The sequence below is a fragment of the Ictidomys tridecemlineatus genome, chromosome 1 (genome assembly GCF_052094955.1).
Source record: "Ictidomys tridecemlineatus isolate mIctTri1 chromosome 1, mIctTri1.hap1, whole genome shotgun sequence".
In the NCBI taxonomy this organism is placed as follows: domain Eukaryota; kingdom Metazoa; phylum Chordata; class Mammalia; order Rodentia; family Sciuridae; genus Ictidomys; species Ictidomys tridecemlineatus.
In genome coordinates, this window is record NC_135477.1 from 78,012,104 (window position 1) to 78,033,267 (window position 21,164).

General features: G+C 37.3%; 1 protein-coding gene across 1 annotated transcript in view; it reads left to right on the plus strand.

Annotated features, from left to right (window-relative positions):
* Positions 1 to 4,981: 4,981 nt before the first annotated feature.
* The window catches only part of Znf33b (zinc finger protein 33B), a 32,019-nt gene continuing 15,836 nt past the window's right edge, over positions 4,982 to 21,164 (plus strand). The window contains exons 1-4 of the mRNA XM_078043088.1: positions 4,982 to 5,098; positions 6,552 to 6,604; positions 9,465 to 9,609; positions 9,872 to 9,967. Of these exons, the coding sequence (XP_077899214.1) occupies positions 5,002 to 5,098; positions 6,552 to 6,604; positions 9,465 to 9,609; positions 9,872 to 9,967 (391 nt within the window). The 5' untranslated portion in view covers positions 4,982 to 5,001. The remainder of the gene's footprint in view (positions 5,099 to 6,551; positions 6,605 to 9,464; positions 9,610 to 9,871; positions 9,968 to 21,164) is intronic.

Consider the following 21,164-nt stretch of genomic DNA (forward strand, 5'->3'; position numbering starts at 1 on the left):
CTTCCTTCCCCTCCCTCCCCTTTGCCCTATCTAAAGCTTCTCCATTTTTCCTATGCTCCTCCCCCATCACCATTATGAGTTAGCATCCTCATATCAAAGAAAACATTCGGCCTTTGTTTTTTGGGGGTTGGCTTGCTTCACTTAGCATTATCTTCTCCAACACCATCCATTTACCTGCAAGTGCCATAATTTTATTCTCTTTTAATGCTGAGTAAAATTTTATTGGGTTATAAATACCATATTTTATTTATCATTCATCTACTGAAGGGCATCTAAGTTGGTTCCACAATTTAGCTTTTGTGAATTGTGCTGCTATAAACATTGATATTGCTGTGTCCCTGTAGTATGCTGTTTTTAAGTTCTTTGAGTATAAACTGAGGAATGGGATAGCTGGGTCAAATGGTGGTACCATTACAAGTTTTCCAAGGAATCTCCATACTGCTTTCCATATTGGATGCACCAATTTACAGTCCCACCAGCAGTGTATGATTGTGCCTTTCCCCCCCCACATCCTCTCCAACATATATTGTTGTTTGTATTCTTGATAGCTGCCATTCTGACTAGAATGAGATAAAATCTTAGAGTAATTTTGATTTGCATTTATCTAATTTCTAGAGATGTTGAACATTTTTCATGTTTGTTCAATGATTTTATATCCTCTTCTGAGAAGTATCTGTTCAGTTCCTTGGCCCATTTATTGATTGGGTTATTTGTTTTTTTTTTTTTTTTGGTGTTAATGTTTTTGAGTGCTTTATATATCCTAGAGATTAGTGCTGTATCTGATATGCTTCTAGTAAAGATTTGCTCCCATTCTGTAGGCTTTCTTCACTTCATGATTGTTTATTTTGCCAAGAAGAAGCTCTTTAGTTTGAATCCATCCCATTTATTGATTCTTGGTTTTAATCTTGGGCTATAGGAGTCTTATTAAGAAAGATGGGGGGCTGGGGATGTGGCTCAAGCAGTAATGCTCTTGCCTGGCATGTGCGGGGTGCTGGGTTCGATCCTCAGCACCACATAAAATAAAATATTGTATCCACCGAAAACTAAAAAATAAATATATAAAAAATTCTCTCTCTCTCTCTCTCTCTCTCTCTCTCTCTCTCTCTCTTCTCCCTCTCTCTCTCTTTAAAAAAAAAAAGGAAAGTTGAGGCCTAATCCAACATGATGAATATTTGGGCCTAGTTTTTCTTCCATTAGGCACAAGGTCTCTGGTTTAAGTCCTAGGTCCTTGATCCACTCTGAGTTGAGTCTTGTGCATGGTGAGAGATAGAAGTTTAATTTCATTTTGTTACATGAGGATTTCCAGTTTTCCCAGCACCATTTGTTGAAAAGGCTATCTTTTCTCCAATGTATGTTTTTGGTGCCTTTGTCTAATATAAGATAACTTATATGGGTTAGACTCTGTGTCCTCTATTCTATACCATTGGTCTACCAGTCTATTTTGGTGCCAATACCATGCTGTTTTTGTTACTATTGCTCTGTAGTATAGTTTAAGGTTTGTTATAGTGATGCACCTGCTTCACTCTTCCTGCTAAGGATTGCTTTGGCTATTCTGGGTCTCTTATTTTTCCAGATGAATTTCATCATTGCTTTTTCTATTTCTATAAGGAATGTCATTGGGCCTGCCCTTGCTTTCTAAAATTACTTCCTGTGCCTTGTGATTTCTTCACCGCCTTTTTTTCCCTTGGCTTTATTTTGCAGCCAGCCTACTCCACCAAAGAGAAACCTTCACATCTATCACTTGCGGGGCATGTGGACAGGAAACTAGTAACAAAGGGTCTCAATAGTAAATATGATTTAGAAAAAAATCAGTGGATTTGAAGATTACTGGATGCAGATTATGCAATCTAAATGACAGAGGGAGAGGGAAAAGTGAAAAACAAACAGAGCTACAATAAAACATGGAAGCCATTTAACACATTAATATAACCTTAACAGAAGTAGTCTGAACAGAAAGAATAGAGAGGGAAAGGAACAGGAAAACATCAATCAAAAATAGTATTTTGTCACTACAAAGTCATATATAGTCATATAGGTAGAGTTATTAGATTAAAAGTCCTTTAAAAATTGATAAAATGAGTCTCCAGAGACTTTCCATGAATAAAACTCACAAGGAGGCTGGGCGTGGTGGCACATGCCTATAATCCCAGCTGCTTGGGAGGCTGAGGCAGAAGGATTGTGAGTTCAAAGCCAGCTTCAGCAATTTAGCAAGGCCCTAAGCAATTTAGTGAGACCCTGTCTCAATAAGTAAGGAAGGAAGTAAATAAATAAATAAATAAAAATTAGAAAAAGAGCTGGGGAAGTGGCTCAGTGGTTAAGTGCCCCTAGGTTCAATCCCTAGTACTAAAACTCAAAATGAAAATGACTAGCACTGCTAGTTTATTTTATGTGTAAACTTGACAGAGCTGCAGGGTGCCCAGATTAAATATGATTTTAAATGTGTTTGTTGAGGTTATTTCTGGACAAGATTAACATTTGATATCTTTGAGAATCAGTTGACTGTTTATGGTTGTATTTATTTTTGGGATCTCTATTCTGTTCCATTGGTCTTTGTATCTATTTTTAATTAAATACCAGAGTATTTTGAATACACTTCACTGTCAAGTTGGGACATCACATCCCATCTTCTCCTGCCTCAAAATAAGATTTATATCATCACTCTGCTGTTTCTCAGGACTTCAGACAGAATTATACCAGCAGGTTCCCTGTGTCTCTTGCTTTCAGATGGCACATTGTGAGACTTTCTTGGTCTCCATAATCATGTAAATCAATCCCTTGAAGATACCAATTTATGACTCTCTCTCTCTCTCTCTCTCTCTCTCTCTCTCTCTCTCTTTCTCTCTCTCTGTTTGTTTGTGTGTGTGTGTGGAGAGATTATGAGGATTTGTGATCACAAACCCTCATAGATTTCTATTACTCTCTCCTCCTTCTCTCTCCTTCTCCAGTTGTGCTCACTGGTACCTGCAGAGCATTACTGGTTGTAGGACTCCTTTTGAATACCAAATTCTGCAGAAGCTTAATTAAGTCCCTTATATAAAAGAACATAATATTTGTATCTAACATGAACACATGCTCTCATATACTTTACATCTTCTCTAGATTACTTATAATAGCTAATATGATGTAAATTCTATGTAAATAATCATCATCAGATAGAAAATTGGTGATACAGAAAAAGAAAATGAAAAAAAACCTACATTGGAATACAGGAAACACCTATGAACCTTTGAAATGCAAATCAAAGTTCTAAGCAAACTGTCCATGTCCTTGGCCAGAAAACTTGCCCTCAGAAAGTAGCATAATATGGGTCATACACAAGTACAAGGAAAACTGGCTTGAAATTGAATAACTCTAGACCTCATTTGCTAGCAATTCTCTAGCTAAATATTAATAGACAAGACCAAAGAGTTGCTGTCTCTTCTGGAGATGGCCCCTATTCTCCCTTAAAAGTGAGTTCCAAGCTATACCAAAGCTTCTCTTTCTCAAGATGTGTATTTCTTGCTTTACCCCAAAAGATGTCTATTGAGAGAGCACACATTCTACCTTGAATTGTGTATTTGCTTTCCTAAGTAAATCTAGTTTTGTCTCTGACTCATGGTGCTGAAATTATTTTCCTTCACATATTCCAAGGACCTCACTAGTCTTCAGTCAAGGGCCCCTTCTTTGGGAACTCTTCCAGTGATAATCATGCTTTATTTTTTAGTGAATCAAGGATGCAAAATCTGCACATGTTCAGAACAGATGCTTCCCCCCAGCCCTAATATTTGTGATACATACTTGGATTGAATTTGTGAATGAAGAATGCAGATTTGCTTTTAATCTAAAAAAAAAAAGTCCTGGAACTGAGCTGTTTGTTGTTTTCTACAATAAAATATATCAGGCACTAAATTTATGGTTTGTTTTTAGGGTCTCCGTTCAATTTCTAAAACTCTGTCAACATTATTCATTCTTTGTGGGTTAAATGTTTCAAAAATTGAACACGTTAATTTTTTTCATGCATAATCTAACATAACTTTATACATGTTCTTTATTGGGATGACATTCTGTTAGGAATACTCCATTGTTTTGAAATTTTACAATTATTATTTAGTAGTATTTCTTTGTGATACCAGTTATTGAAATCAGGGGCATTCTACCATTGAGGTGCTTCTCCAGCCTCTTATTTTCTGAGAGAAGGTCTAGCTTGCCCATTCTAGCTCTGAATTTGCCATTTCCTGGCTCAGGCTCCCCAGTTGTTGGGGTTACAGTCCTGTGTCACTGGCCTGGCATACGTTTATTATATTCAAAAAATACTCTTAATCATGGCATTGTACTTCCTTGAAGCAGGTGCCAAACTATTTTAATGCAGCAATATTTTACATATTGCTATTTCTTAGGGTTTTTTTTTGGGGGGGGGTGTTAAAATATACTCGTTGTTAATTCAGGTTTTTGTTTAACACTGATGAAGTTGACAATGCTTTTGTAATGTCCACAATACACTAAGGAGAGAGAAAAACACATTTTGAGATTTTTATTGGAATTTTTTCAACGAATAGTCTTCCTATTAATTTCAGTATCGCAGAGGTACGAATCTGTACTATTTATTTTCTTCTTTCGCATGTGCTCGTTTTTTTTTTTTGATTTAGCTTCCATTTGCCTTTGAGTGATTTTGATAAGCTAGGTTTCTTATTCTGCTACCACTTTTTTCCTCCCAGACACAATCTCTGATGGTGTCAGATGAGTTTTTTATTGTATGGATTTATCTACTTTCCAGTTTCTAAAAAGTGAGATTGACAGACGGCTTTCCTTTCCTTGACAGTTCTGCGTGTAAACTGCACACAAGCCACACAAGGAACTAAGAATCCGTAGGGGAACCAGGAATGGTTGCTTGAGACACCCACACGGACCGCAAACCCTAGAGCTAAATCCACAGTTCCCCGCAATTCCTAAGAATTGGTCCCGGGGCCTCATGGGAAAGGTAGTTTTTCATTATTGCGCCGGGCTCTGCACCGCGTTTTGCGCATGCCTCATTTCGTCTGCTGCCTCTGGGACTCCGTCTTCCCTGGTTTTATTCAACTCCCCAGTTGGTCGGGTAGCAGAGTCTTCCTACTCTTCTGTGGTCAGTGCGACACGGCGGGGGATGGACCAGTGAACCCTGAAAGGCTGGGCAAGGAACGAGGGGCCCCGAGAGCGGTCAGCGGCCGGTATGCGGCGGTAGTAAGGAACCTCGTGACCCTGGGACTGCGGGGTCTTTGTCAGGATGTGAGGCCCCGTCACTACAGGTTTCAGGGGCGTGCTTGTGGAAGTTGTGTGTGGGGCCGCGAAAGGAGGAGGTGTGCACATGCGCGAAGTTTACTAGGAGCTCCTGGAGAGGGGGCGATGCTGCAGGGAGAGCCTGCGTGAGAGCTAAGGGTTCTTCCAACGCCTTGCGTGGGAGTTTGGACTCGTTAGTCACTACGGATTTCTTATCAACTTTGTTTAGGCAAGTTCTTTTTCCTTGGTTCTCCATTCTTTAGAGATTATGAACTGCTTCTCTATTATGTTCATCACTGCATCTTGATACGTGCTATTTTTCTGTCTTAATTCTCCTAAAGTTTAGGAAGGATCTACAAGAATTATCTTTTTATTTCATTTGAAAAGGAATAAGAAAAAAATCCTAAAGGTTTTTGCATCTCAGGATCATACTTTGTTAGTGGCCAAAACTATTTTGAGATCTCCTGACTCCCAAGCCAATCCTTTCTACTTTGTCATTTAAGTGAAAGGAAGTTTCTTATTAAACACATTTTGAGTAACAGCAACAAAGTTAAATTTAGAATTTTTTTTTTCTTCGTGAAGCATGGCTTTTTGTGGAGTCACTAATCAAAGGTTAAATAACACTAGTAGGAAAACTGATAGATATCAGTCCAGAGTATTATTTTACAACTGTGAAATGTTGATGTTACTTCATTAGATGTAGTAACGTAATTGACCAGTATTATTGTTTTAATTTTTTTTGTGAATCCTTAGTATTCACAAGAGAATTCTGTTGAGATCCATAGGAAGCAAATATTAACTTTCATTCAGAAAAAAAAAAATTGTGCACATGAGCTACATGATTATATTAGAGTCAGGTGGTCTTTCATCATTCCCCCTGATTATTCTGAAGGGTCAGTGGAGTGTTGGCATTATTCTAGGTTATTATTCATTAGGTCACTGGCATCAGTAGTACATTATTATTCATTGTGTCATTAGGCAGGTTACAGAGTTAGCAACATTATACAGCTACATGTTACTTCTCAGTTACATGTTATAGTTACAGTGTGCAATGTTAGGACTTTTGTGAAGCTCTTAAGAAAGTCCATTGTTTAAAGTTACTGTTTTGTGGACAGGTTCAGGCTTAGTGGAGCTTGGTAAAACATTGTGGTTGTCTAACAAGAGAGTTCCATTATTCCTAGGAGCTGTGTGCCTGAGATCAATTCTCCCACAGGAATCATTTTATCTAGTGAATGAGTGTAGTTTTTTAGGGCAGGAGAATTCATGAGCTGCTGAGCAGGCCAGATCTTTTATGATCCCATTCCTCTTCTGCTAACTAGCTGTGTCTTCAGAGTTGTCTACATCTTTCCAAGAACAGCACAAGATGAACAAGGTAAGTTGTATGTTTATTTGTCCTTCATGTTATTTTACAACGGATTTTGAAAGATTTGTAAGAATCAATGTGAAGATGAGAAAATTATAATAGATAAAAATCCAATTTTGCAGAAAATATAAACCAATAGATAGGTTGTCACATTGGTATGTTGATATATACTGACTATATAACCTTAAAATCACTCAGGTGAGCTGCAAAATGTCTCTTGGGTTTTCAACCATCAGGGCAGGTGAGTTTTGCAGCAGAAGACTGAATCCTATGAAAACAATGGTATCTTTCTGAAAGATACCTTTTGTTTTTATTGTTTGTTTATAACAAAGATACATAGTGAATACCTTCCAATAATAGCATTATATTAATGCAGTCTATTTCCTTAAACTGTTCTTCAGCAGTGTCATTAGGCAGGTTACAGGCATGGTTCAAGACATGGTTCAAATAGTGTCAATTTTCTGAATGGTCTTTTATGATTCTGGCATAAAACTAGAATGTTGAGAGGAAGAAATGGCCTGTTATGTATACCTGTAACATAAACTTTACATAGCTATCTTATAGTAGCCAGGTTTTGTATATAGGTTATGTAGCATACATTTCAAAGTTAACATTCTGGTAAATGTTTCTGAGTCTTAGTCACATTTCCTCTCATAGTATGTAGTATTGTTTCTACACTTTTTTTTTGGAGTTTATCTAAATAAAGGTCAATCAATGACTAGATTGTGGTTGCCTCCCTTGAATAAGTGCTACATTATCCTACTGATTTTTATCCTTGGATGACTCCTCTGTCGGTATCTGATACATTCTTTTGATGCTTTTTTCCTGGAGTCTTCCTTATCATGTTCAGTTCCAAGTTTTCATACTTTGTCTTATAGTCTTGTTTTGTTGAAATACGTACATTAAAAACATATAGCTGGTGGAGCAATACTGTTTATTATTTTGAGTGCTTTTAAGTGTCTTCAAGCTTAGATGACACACATTTTTCCTCCCACTTCACCAGTAGCTGTTAAGAAAACAAAAGGGGACAGAAGAAAGTTGCAAAGGCAGAATGAATGCCAGAATAGCAGGATGGCAGAATGGCAGAAAGGCAGAAAGCCCCTTATCCAAGATGCCAGCTTTATTTATATCAATAGGTTATATTAGGTCACTGGCATCAGTAATACATTATTATTCATTGTGTCATTAGGCAGGTTACAGAGTTAGCAACATTATACAGTTTATTTCTCAGTTACATACTACAGTTACAGTGTGCAATGTTAGAACCTTTGTGAAGCTCTCAAGAAAGTCCATTGTTTAAAGTTACTGTTTTGTGGATAGGTTCAGGTTCAGTGGAGATTGGTGAAACATTGTGGTTGTCTAACAAGAGAGTTCCTTTATTCCTAGGAGCTATGTGCCTGAGGTCAAGATTGAGGCTGATAAGACTCTAGCACAGAGCCTCCTCAGGAAGGGCATTGCCATAGCAGCTAGGCACTGCATATACTAGTTATCTTACTAGTTCCTGGGAGAAACTGCAGAATATTCCAAATGTGGAAATCAGGGTGCCTGTTACCCCCCAGGAGTTTGCTCACCAGAGGAACGCTGTCCTGTACATTTCCACAGCCAGAATCCTTACTAATAATTTCAGATCTGCCCATGTGTAGTTTATTGTTTCTTGTATTTTATCAATGTTGTGATTTTTGTACTTTAGTTGCCCCCTGCCTTTCTTGAAAAGATTGGTTCTATAAATGAAAACCTGATCATATAATATGCTCCTCTCTCTTCATTGGCTCTCCTCTTCCATAGCAGTATTTCCTAAAATAAAGAAATGATCCCTAGAGATATCCAAATCAATCCATTTGGATATTTTCTACTGAATATCCTACAGATGTTATAATAGATCCTAAATCTTCCCATTTTCTGCACATCCTAATTATAGTCTACATCTTGAAGGGTTAGAACCTGGAATATGTATTGCAGTGAAGTAAAATGTTAGACATTCAAATTTGTGTGTGTATGTGTGTGTGTGTGTGTGTGTGTGTGTGTTACCCCTGGGATTAAACTCCAAGAGCATTCTTCCTCCGAGTTACATTCTCACCCCTTTTAAAAATTTTGGGACTCATCCTCCCAAGTAACTGGGATTATAGGTGTGCACCATTACATCTGGCTATCTTTCTACATTTTAAAACCTAAATGAGAATTAAAGTGAAATTCATAAGAAATGAATTGACAGTTTCTGTAATTTGTGTTAATTGGTAGTGCTCAAAAATATTCTTGCAATGGTCATATACTGTGGAGACTATTAGTCTAAAATTACTTCATAATGAATTCCTTGAATACTTCCATGGCAGTATCTCATGACAGCACCAGACCATGTTCTCATGTCTTCCTCTGCCATTTGCCCTGTTGCTGATTTCTTCAGTGTGTAAAGTTCCCTGCCTTTGCTTGTGCCATGTCTTGTAAAGAATACTGTATTACTCTTCAGCCAAAAGCTGTGCTTCAAAATAGAACTCATCTTGCTCCCAATTTATATTAGTCTATCTTGTATGTACTTTCACTTTCACATTTACAACATATTCTGTATATATGTTTTTTTTTTAAAAATCAGGTTGTATGGTTCTTAAATACAAGAAGATTTTAAAAATTTTTTCTATTTCCAGCCACTATAATAGTTCCAGGTACATTGTGAGAACTTGCTAATTTTTTTCGCACATCAATTCATACCTTAATGCAATAGTAGAATATTCCTATTATTGTTTCTCTTTTCCTCCTGATATATAAAGCAAAAACAAATATTCTGTAAATCATCTTGGTAATTTGTAATCAATAAACACAGTGAGGATCAGTTCCATATGTCTTTTTCCATGTCAACTAATTATGATCATTTCAGGTTGAACAGAAATTCCAGGAGTTAGTGTCATTTAACGACGTGACTGTGGGCTTTACCCAGGAAGAATGGCAGCACTTGGACCCTAGCCAGAGGTCCCTGTATAGAGAGGTGATGCTGGAGAACTACAGTCACCTTGTCTCTGTGGGTAAGACCTATTTACTTACTGTGTAATTCCAAATAGCATTTATTTATTTCTTTAATTATGAAATATATGGGAATTCTATTTAGTTTAATAATATTTGAGATTGGAATTCAGAAACCAGTGTTGATTGATCACTTATGGGGCATCGAGGATAGTTGTGTTCATCTCTCTAGTAAAATGTTACAGTGGCAGTGGGTTTCCCTCTCTGTCAGAGGCCCTGACATCTAGGCTGCCAGCCAAGTCCATAATTATTTCCTGTTGATAGGGTATTGTGTGACCAAGCCAGAGGTGATCTTCAGGCTAGAGCAAGGAGAGGAACCATGGATATTGGAGGCAGAATTCCCAAGCCAGAGCTTCCCAGGTAAGTTAATCTCTATTGTATAGAGAAACATCAAGAGATTTATTATTTTCTTGTAGTTAATTCAGGGGTTGGCAATTGTGGAACATTTTTTAGAGGATTTAATCCTTACTGATTCTTAATTCAAACCTCCAAACACCATTCTCAAGTATTTTTTGATTAATTTAAAAACTAATTTCTATTTTTAGACCTGCCCATTGTCTAGTCTTTGCTTGTCTTATGTTTACTGTTGTTTTTCTTGGTTACTTTGTGCTTCTCAAAGCAGTTTCAGTTGCCCACTTTAACTTCCATTGTTCTATATTCCTTCTGTTGTCACACATTCTTTAATATACTCATTTTTTGACTCAACAAATATTGAATTCTTGCTATGTGTTACTCATTTTCTAAGAACTCAGTATATAGTAGTGAAAAAAACAACGTCTAAATGAATTTATACAAGTAGCACTAAACAAAAACAGATACTTATGTATAGTCAGTGTTCTGTGGTGATCAGAGGAAACCTTAGTGCAGTTAAAGTTAAAGCAAAAACTTTAATGAAATGATTATATGAGCTATGAAGACTGCGTTTTTTTTTTTTCAGTAAGGTGAAATAATAGCTGCTGAGCCCACGAACAGGAATGTGCTTATGTGTTTCTGAGGAATAATAAAAAGTCACAAGGACTTTGGGAAGTGATTGATGGAAGGAGAAATAGCTGATGATGTCACAGAGGTAGTCACTATATAAAAGATGAGAGAAACATAAACTCTGTTAAGTAATTTAATTTTATTGATGATTTTCTGCAGATGAGCAATGTGTGAAATATATTGTGTAAGATCTCTCTCAACTCTATAGAGAAAACATTGATATAGACACAAGGACAAAGAAAGTTCATTAGTTCAAAGTTCTCCTTATGAGTAATTATGGTGACTTAGACTAAATTGGAAGGCATGGAAGTAAGAAGTAATTTGATTCTCTTGATATATAGAAAGAGAGGCAACAGAAAAAGACCTCACAGTTGTAACAGTAACAGATGGAGAAGAGAGAGGTATTTAAAGTATTTGAGGAAGAAATGACTGAAATCTTCTCAGATTTAACAAAACCATAAAATTTTTCATTCAAGAATCTGAATAATATCAAATAAGATAAATCCGAAGAAATGCATGCTGAAGGCACATGATGATCAAAGTATAATTATTAATCATACTTAATTTATTAATCATAGTTAAATCCAAAGGAGAATTACCTGTAGGAAGTGACAGCATATTTCTCATCTGACACCATAGTGACTAGAAGAAAGTAGTATCTTTTTAAGTACTGAAAGAGAATAAATCAAACAAATATTCTGTCTTGTGAAATGGAACTGAAGGCATTATTAGACAAAAGCTAGCAAATCTACCTTTAAGAAAATGGCTAGTTTTCTAAATAGAAAGCAATGAGACTTGAACCTTCAGAAAAGAAATTGAAAGTTGGCAAAGATAGGGGTAAATGTAATAGAGTAACCCTCTCTTGAATTTCTGAAATTATATTTGAAGATTAAAGCAAAATTTATAGTCTCACATGATTCAGTGCTCTCTGTAGAAGAAATATGTAAGACAGTTATATTTAAGACATGGGGAGGGTGAAGTATTTTAAATGAAATTGAGTTTTCTACATTTCATATGAGATGATAAAATATTGATGCTGTTAAAAAGTTACATAGGTAACTAGATCAACTAACTACTAAGAAAAACTATAGAACATGAAATACTTAGTAACACCAAAAATGCATTGATGGAATATAAGAAAACAAGAGGAACAAATATGAGAAATATAGAAACCAAATAAAATAGGAGTCAAGTGACAAAATTTGTCTTAAATATCAATGATTAATATATATTAGAAAAAATACATATTGACGGTAAAGAAAACAAGAAGCGAGGGAAGGAAGATGGCGGTGAAGGGAGTGCATCATCCCAGTGCGCCGCGTTACTGAGTGGGAGAAAAACGAGGTGAAACGGCTGAAGGCTAGCTTGTTGGGAATTTCCAGTGAAATTGAGGTGCTCCAGAATCTAGTGGACGGATTTTCATTGCACGAGGTTCGGCTGCCGGAGCCCAGTCGAGGGCAATTTCTCCGCACGGAGGGTCGCATTGCCGGATCAGGGGAACGCCCTGCAGCTGGAGTCTGCGGCGCACGTGGGGAAGTGGCGAGGTGCCGGACCGGGGGTGCAGCGATGCGGATCAATGATAAAAGAAGGAAGGAAAAATCATGCATCACTTGGAGAATGAACAATAGGTTACTGAATGATCAATGGGTTTTAGAAGACATCAAGGAGGAAATTAAAAACTTCTTAGAGTTAAATGAAAACACAGACAGAACATATCGGAATCTATGGGACACATTGAAAGCAGTTCTAAGAGGAAAATTCATTGCTTGGAGTTCATTCCTTAAAAAAAGAAAAAACCAACAAATAAATGATCTCATACTTCATCTCAAAATCCTGGAAAAAGAAGAGCAAAACAACAGCAAAAGAAGTAGAAGGCAAGAAATAATTAAAATCAGAGCTGAAATTAATGAAATCGAAACAAAAGAAACAATTGAAAAAATTGACAAAACTAAAAGTTGGTTCTTTGAAAAAATAAATAAAATCGACAGACCCTTAGCCATGCTAATAAAGAGAAGAAGAGAGAGAACCCAAATTACTAGCATACGGGATGAAAAAGGCAATATCACAACAGACACTTCAGAAATACAGAAGATAATCAGAAATTATTTTGAATCCTTATATTCCAATAAAATAGAAGATAGTGAAGGCATAGATAAATTTCTTAAGTCTTATGATCTGCCCAGATTGAGTCAGGAGGATATAGACAACCTAAACAGACCAATAACAATAGAGGAAATAGAAGAAACCATCAAAAGACTACCAACTAAGAAAAGCCCAGGACCGGATGGGTATAGAGCAGAGTTTTACAAAACCTTTAAAGAGGAACTAACATCAATACTTTTCAAGCTATTTCAGGAAATAGAAAAAGAGGGAGAACTTCCAAGTACATTCTACGAGGCCAACATCACCCTGATGCCCAAACCAGACAAAGACACTTCAAAGAAAGAAAACTACAGACCAATATCTCTAATGAACCTAGATGCAAAAATCCTCAATAAAATTCTGGCGAATCGGATTCAAAAACATATCAAAAAAATTATATACCATGATCAAGTAGGATTCATCCCTGGGATGCAAGGCTGGTTCAATATACGGAAATCAATAAATGTGATTCACCACATCAATAGACTTAAAAATAAGAACCATATGATCATCTCGATAGATGCAGAAAAAGCATTTGACAAAGTACAGCATCCCTTTATGTTTAAAACTCTAGAAAAATTAGGGATAACAGGATCATACCTCAACATAGTAAAAGCAATCTATGATAAGCCACAGGCCAGCATCATTCTGAATGGAGAAGTATTGAAGGCATTCCCTCTAAAATCTGGTACAAGACAGGGATGCCCTCTCTCACCACTTCTGTTCAACATAGTCCTCGAAACACTGGCCAGAGCAATTAGACAGATGAAAGAAATTAAAGGCATAAAAATAGGAAAAGAAGAACTTAAATTATCACTATTTGCAGATGACATGATTCTATACCTAGCAGACCCAAAAGGGTCTACAAAGAAACTATCAGAGCTAATAAATGAATTCAGCAAAGTGGCAGGATATAAGATCAACACTTATAACACAGCACAACAGGATATAAATCAAATGCATTCCTGTATATCAGCGACAAATCCTCTGAAACGGAAATGAGGACAACTACTCCATTCACAATATCCCCCCCAAAATTAAAATACTTGGGAATCAACCTAACAAAAGAGGTGAAAGACTTATACAATGAAAACTACAGAACCCTAAAGAGAGAGATTGAAGAAGACCTTAGAAGATGGAAAAATATACCCTGTTCATGGATAGGCAGAACTAACATCATCAAAATGGCGATATTACCAAAAGTCCTCTATAAGTTCAATGCAATGCCAATCAAAATCCCAACAGAATTTCTTGTAGAAATAGATAAAACAATCATGAAATTCATATGGAATAATAAAAGACCCAGAATAGCAAAAACAATGCTAAGCAGGAAGTGTGAATCAGGCGGTATAGCAATACCAGACTTCAAAATATACTACAGAGCAATAGTAACAAAAACAGCATGGTACTGGTACCAAAACAGGCGGGTGGACCAATGGTACAGAATAGAGGACACAATAACCAATCCACAAAACTACAACTATCTTATATTTGATAAAGGGGCTAAAAGCATGCAATGGAGGAAGGATAGCATCTTCAACAAATGGTGCTGGGAAAACTGGAAATCCATTTGCATCAAAATGAAGCTGAATCCCTTTCTCTCGCCATGCACGAACGTTAACTCAAAATGGATCAAGGAGCTTGATATTAAATCAGAGACACGGTGTCTGATAGAAGAAAAAGTTGGCTATGATCTACATACTGTGGGGTCGGGCTCCAAATTCCTCAATAGGACACCCATCAATAAATGGGCCAAGGACCTGAACAGACACTTCTCAGAGGAGGATATACAATCAATCAACAAGTACATGAAAAAATGCTCACCATCTCTAGCAGTCAAAGAAATGCAAATCAAAACCACCCTAAGATACCATCTCACTCCAGTAAGATTGCCAGCCATTGTGAAGTCCAACAACAACAAGTGCTGGAGAGAATGCGGGGAAAAGGGTACACTTGTTCATTGTTGGTGGGACTGCAAATTGGTGCAGCCAATTTGGAAAGCAGTATGGAGATTTCTTGGAAAGCTGGGAATGGAACCACCATTTGACCCAGCTATTCCCCTTCTCGGTCTATTCCCTAAAGACCTAATAAGAGCATGCTACAGGGACACTGCTACATCGATGTTCATAGCAGCACAATTCACGATAGCAAGATTGTGGAACCAACCTAGATGCCCTTCAATAGATGAATGGATAAAAAAAATGTGGCATTTATACACAATGGAGTATTACTCTGCATTAAAAAATGACAAAATCATAGAGTTCGGAGGGAAATGGATGGCATTAGAGCAGATTATGCTAAGTGAAGCTAGCCAATCTTTAAAAAACAAATGCCAAATGACTCCTTTGATATAAGGGGAGTAACCAAGGACAGGGTAGGGACGAAGAGCTTGAGAAGAAGATTAACATTAAACAGGGATGAGAGGTGGGAGGGAAAGGGAGTCAGAAGGGAAATCGCATGGAAATGGAAGGTGATCCTCAGGGTTATACAAAATTACATATAAGAGGAAAGGAGGGGTAAAACAAGATAATACAAGTGGAAGAAATGATTTACAGTAGAGCGGGTAGAGAGAGAAAAGGGGAGGGGAGGGGAGGAGAGGGGGGATAGTAGAGAATAGGATAGACAGCAGAATACATCAGTCACTAGAACGGCAATATGTAAATCAATGGAAGGGTAACTGATGTGATACAGCAATCTGTATATGGGGTAAAATTGGGAGTTCATAACCCACTTGAATCAAACTGTGAAATATGATATATTAAGAACTATGTAATGTTTTGAACGACCAACAATAAAAAAATATAAAAAAAAAGAAAACAAGAAACATTACTATAAAATATGTTATCTGTAGAAAACTCATAGCATAGTTACCAACATAGTTTGGTTAAGATCTTGAAAAAATAAGTTATACAAAATTAATCAAAACAAAGTAAGAACGGTTCTGTAAATTTCAGATATAGTAAACTTCAAAATCTTTCTTCCTAATGGATGCCTTTATTTCCTTTTCTTTATTATTTTCACTGGCTAGATGTTATTCTACAATGTTGACTAGCATTGGTGAAAGTGGGAATCCTTGTCTTAGGAGGATATCCTTTATTAAGTTGTGGAACTTCTATAAATGCCCATTATCATGCTTAAGAAGTTGTCTTGTATTCCATGTTTCTTAGTATGTACCATGAAAGGGATTGCATTTTGTCAAAGCCTTTTCAGCATCAATCAAGATGATCATGTGTTTTTTTTTTTTTGTTTGTTTCTATTAGTGTAGTCTATAACATTCATTTTTTTGTGTGTGTGTTAAAATACATTTCTGGGGTAAGACCCATGTAGTTATAGGATATAATCCTTTAAATATATAGCTAAATGTATGGTTGAATTTATTTTGCTGGCATGTGGGTATGTGTGTGTGTGTGTGTGTATGTGTGTGTGTGTGTGTGTGTGTGTGTGTGTGTGTGTCGTTTTGAGGATGGATTGTATGTCCTTTAATTAAATGACCTAAAAGCAGCTAAACAATGAGAAATAACATGTTGCATATTTTCTTTCTTATAGGCTTTAGCAAAGATAAATCTAGAATAAGTATCTACAATTACATGCGCATAACATTGTTTACCAAATTGAGGAATATGAGTTACATCCATTTGCCATAATTAATTTGGCTTTAATCCATGGGGATTTACCCCAGATGGTAAAGATGGAGTGTGTATAACATACTGGGGGCAGTGATGTACAATTTGACAAGCTTGTTCTCTAGTAATATTAAATTTTTTATGTAAGCTTAAAACATTTTGATGATGTAAAGAATGCGAAGCTTGTGCATAGTCATACAAAAACATTTGCTGACAAACAGCAACTAATTTATCAGTCTTATCATTACCTGATGTCAGAGGCCCTGGAAGATTAGTGTGGGCCCACATGTGGCCTATAAAACATGGGTGCTTTCTCATTTACAACGTCCTTTGTAGGGTATAAAACAAATTGAATAACTCTTGTGATGACGTATATACAATAACTGAAGTTTCAATATTTTTTGATAACTCAAATTGCATATAAGCTGTCAGAATAAATATTAATAGGCTCATTTGTAAAATAGCTTAAAGCACAGATGAGAGCTTGTCGTTCTGCTCGTTGAGCAGAAGCATATGAGGTTTGTATTACCTCTGTATGGACATTATTATAAAAACCTGCTTTATCTGAACTTGAGCTATCAGTGAATACTGTTAGAGCACCATGCAGAAATTGGAATGATTATAATATTAGGTTCTGATCCAACTAGTTGTAAAATTCTTGTTTTGCCCTCCATCACTAATTGAGCAACAAAATCATGAAAAGGAGTTAATGACTTTTGAGGAGAGTGGGCTAAACTCCCAGTGTTTGCCATATTGCCCCTGTAGGAGCATGAGCAGTTGGAAATATCAATAAATATGTAGGCTCTTAAGGATTAATTATAGTAAGTTGAGCATTTTTAATAGCAATTTCAACTTTCCTTAAAGCTGTCTTTGCCTCTGCTGTGAGATGATGAGAAGAAGTTGAAGAAGGATCTCCCTGTAATATCTGGAATAAAGGACTTAAATTTGAAGTAGTTAGCTTTAAAGATGGCCTTAGCCAATTAATATCTCCTAATAATTTTTGAAAAATCATTAAGGGTGTCAAGTCCTTGACTCTTATTTGTAAGTTTTGAGGACAGATTGTGTGTCCTTCAATTACGTGACCTAAATATTGAAAAGGAGATATTTCTTTTGCACCTTATGAGTTGAAATGCCCAAACCCATTGCTGAGTGAAGTCTCTAATGGGCAAAAATTTTTAAAAGTACATTTGAATTAGCATGAGCTAAAAGTATGTCATCCATGAAATGAATAATATATGCATTGGGAAATTTTTCCCTTATAGGTGTGATAGCTTGTGCCACAAATTTTTGACATAGGGTTGGACTATTACGCATTCCCTGAGGCAACACCTTCTAGCAAAACCTTTTGACTGATTCTTTGAAATTAATTGCTGGGACACTAAAGGCAAACTTTTTACAGTCATCTGGATGCAAAGATATAGAGAAAAAACAATCTTTTAGATCTATTACTATCAAACTATATAATTCAAAGGAATAGTTGTAGGAGAAGGAAGCCCAGATTGTAGAGCTCCCATAGGTTGAATTGCACAATTTATTGCCATTAGGTTCTGTAATAACCTCCAATTACCAGATTTTTTTTCTTAATTACAAAAATGTGTGTGTTCCAAGGCCTGAGCATAGGCTCTAAATGATCGGCTTGGAGCTGCTCTTCAACTAATATATGAGCTATCTTAAGTTTTTCCCCTGTTAGAGGCCACTGACTAACCCAAATTGACTCTTTTGTGAGCCAATTGATCTTTTCTGCTGTCTTTTGGGCCACGGAAAAGGTCAGGGCCCTTCAAAAAATTTTGGTTTGGTGCATTAATTAATCTCTGTCGAGGAGATTGATTCATAAGTAGTAGGTGTATTCATCCTGTAAGTTTCTCTTAATATCCCTAGGAGTAAACCCTTGATTAAATTTCTCAAATGACCTGATAGAATTTGGAGATGCTAATAATAATCTTAAACTGCTTAGGATATCTCTTCCCCATAAATTTACAGGTAAAGTGTCTAAAACATAAATTATTTCCATCTTGGTCCTCTCAGCGAAGATATTGGGCACTCTGGGCAGCCTGAGAAATCTGCCCTATGCCTTCTAAATTGGTTTTGGTGCAGGATGTAGAGGCCAGGTTTTGGGCCAAAATCTGTGAGATAAAAAAGATTTTTCTGCCCCAGTATCTATAATTCCCTGAAATTTTTTTATGATCTATTTTAAGTTCCAGTAGGGGTGCTCATGCTGGACTAATTCGGCCCAGTACGCTCTGTGTGGCGACTTAGATATCGACATTTTTTTTTTTTTAAAAAGAGAGAGGGAGAGAGAAATTTTTAATATTTATTTTTTAATTTTCGTGGACACTACATCTTATTTTTATGTGGTGCTGAGGATCGAACCCAGCTCCCCATGCATGTCAGGCGAGCATGCTACCGCTTCAGCCACATCCTCAGCCCACGATATCAAAGTTTTAATTGGATTGTCCACAGAGCTGCAGGGTAAAAGTATTAATTGGGCTAGCATGCTTTAGTAGAAAGCCAAATGGCATATTCTGATTCTACAGTGAATGTTAGCTCACCTCTGAAATAGGATTAATAATTCCTGGATTGGATTGTCTCTTTAAAATTATTCCATCCCCAAATTAAGCCTATAGTGCCTGGGGGTAATGGCCCATGGATCCGATAGGAATCCGCTGGGGTCCTATTTCAGGTGTTAAATCAATTACCATGGCTGGTCTAAAAGTACTGTCTGGGTGATACTGGCCGATAAAAATGTTGGTCTGCCATGGTCAGCTATGATGACATCAGAGCCTAGGACTGTAAGTCATTCTCCCTATCTATTTGGTGGGCCTGGGGAAAGGCCCTCCCCTTGTGTTTTGGCACCAACGAAGGCAGAAGTGAAGGAAAAAATGGAAGTGGGCAGACTCCATATTGATTTACTTCTCCTCTTGCCGTATGGCCTCTTGCCCTGCAATGTCACCACACAAACTGGGAAAAGTTTCTGCCCAGTTGTGCAGGGACTTGAAGTCTCACACCATGTGGCCGTTTCTCCCACAATTAAAACACCACCTTCAAGAATGATGTCTCTGGGATTGGGGTTGAAGTACCTGCTTTAACGCCACAGCGAGCATAAATGCTTGCAATTGGATCAGGCTGATGTCTGCACAAAGGCAAACAAATTCTGAGACGGTCGGTCCCCTTTTTCTTAAGAGGCCAGAGGATGTCCTGGCCAACCTTATTTACGTTCTCAAATGCTAACTGCTTAACAATAAACTCACAGGCACCTGAGTCCCCAGTTGACCTGTTAGCTGCTGGGTACAAGCACACAACAAAGTTGAAGAACAGTTCTTCTGAGCCCTGTTTTATCTTAGCCAAAACTAGATTAGACTGATCCTGGGAAGAGATCTACTGCCATGCCTTCTTTGCACGTGAAGTAATCTGATTATAAACTCTCATATCTGATTATAAACTCATATCTGATTATAATCTGATTATAAACTCCTCTCTAAATCTGCGAATTCACCCGTTCCCATCAACATCTCCAAAGGGGTCTCAAAATTTTGTCTCCTGTTTCTCTCAGCCTGCTCAGTACAGAAATCAGTCCAGTAAGACCACCAGAGAAGGTAATCAAATTAAGACAAGCTCTGGTCATAGACACTCAGTCATTGGGTGGAAGAGATTTTGGGAAAACCAAGTTGAGCAACCTTTGTACAAATGGCAAATGAATTAGAGCCGTAACTACCACAAGCATTTTTTAATTCTTTTAAGGTTTTAAAAGGAATTATAGCATGCATGCAGATATGCTGGTTTTGCTTTTAAACCTGTTCAAAAACTGGAAAAAGCTGAAAGCCTGTAATATCTTCCCCCACTTCCTGTGCCCTCCTGAGTCCAAGTCGTAAGGGCGTAAGCATAGCTATGGCCAATTCAGAGTACTGATTAAAGCTTTTCTCCCATCTGAAAGTGGCTGAATTTGGATGGCGGGTACTGGTCCAGCGCAACCTAGCAAAATTCTTCTCCATTTCCTCTTCACCATTGGACTGAGTCCCCTTCGACTAGGACTCTTTGTCTGTCTTTTGCCCATACTGTTCCTTTCAATTTTGAATTTGCCTCACAGAGTTTCGCTCAGGACTTGTTTCCTCTCTGGAACATGCCCCTCAGTGCTCCTCTGAATTACTGATCTGTTCTGGTTCAGCTGAAACTTAACTCTTGGTTTTAGGTCTCTCCCTGAGGTGGTCTGCCTGCTGGATGGCAGATTGAGTGAAATTTGAATCCACTCTCAGCCATGATATGGAAAGAAAAAATTTTTTCGAAAAAACAGCCTGTTTTTCCTGCTTTATGTTCTTAACTGCTCTCTGAAGTCCTTTTAAAAGGTCTTCTGGGGGCCATTGACCTTGATCTAGATCATCAAAAAGACAGATTTCTACTGTACTCCAGACCTTCTGAACACTGTCTGTTGTACTTCTAGACTGTTCGGTAGAGAGGCAGCCTTTATACAGTTTTCTTCCTAGTCTCTCCCAACTATGTAAATCCGATAAATCTTGCTGGTAAAAACACGGACAAACCTTGCTAACTGTTCTCAGGAACTGGGCTAGCTGACTCTTTTTCACTTGCTTTCCTTTCTGGTTAATTATAGTTCCAAAATTGTTAAATACATCTCTTTATCTAAAGACATGGAACTGCCCATGATATTTCTTTAATGTCCTTGGCTCTAAAACTCTCTGCTTCCTCTGTGACCCTTCAAAAAATTTCATGGTCCAATAAGTTTCTATAGCATGCTTCCTCAATCAACCTGGAAATTTCCCTTGAGTAGCCCAACGTTCTGGGTGCCAATTACTGCTCCG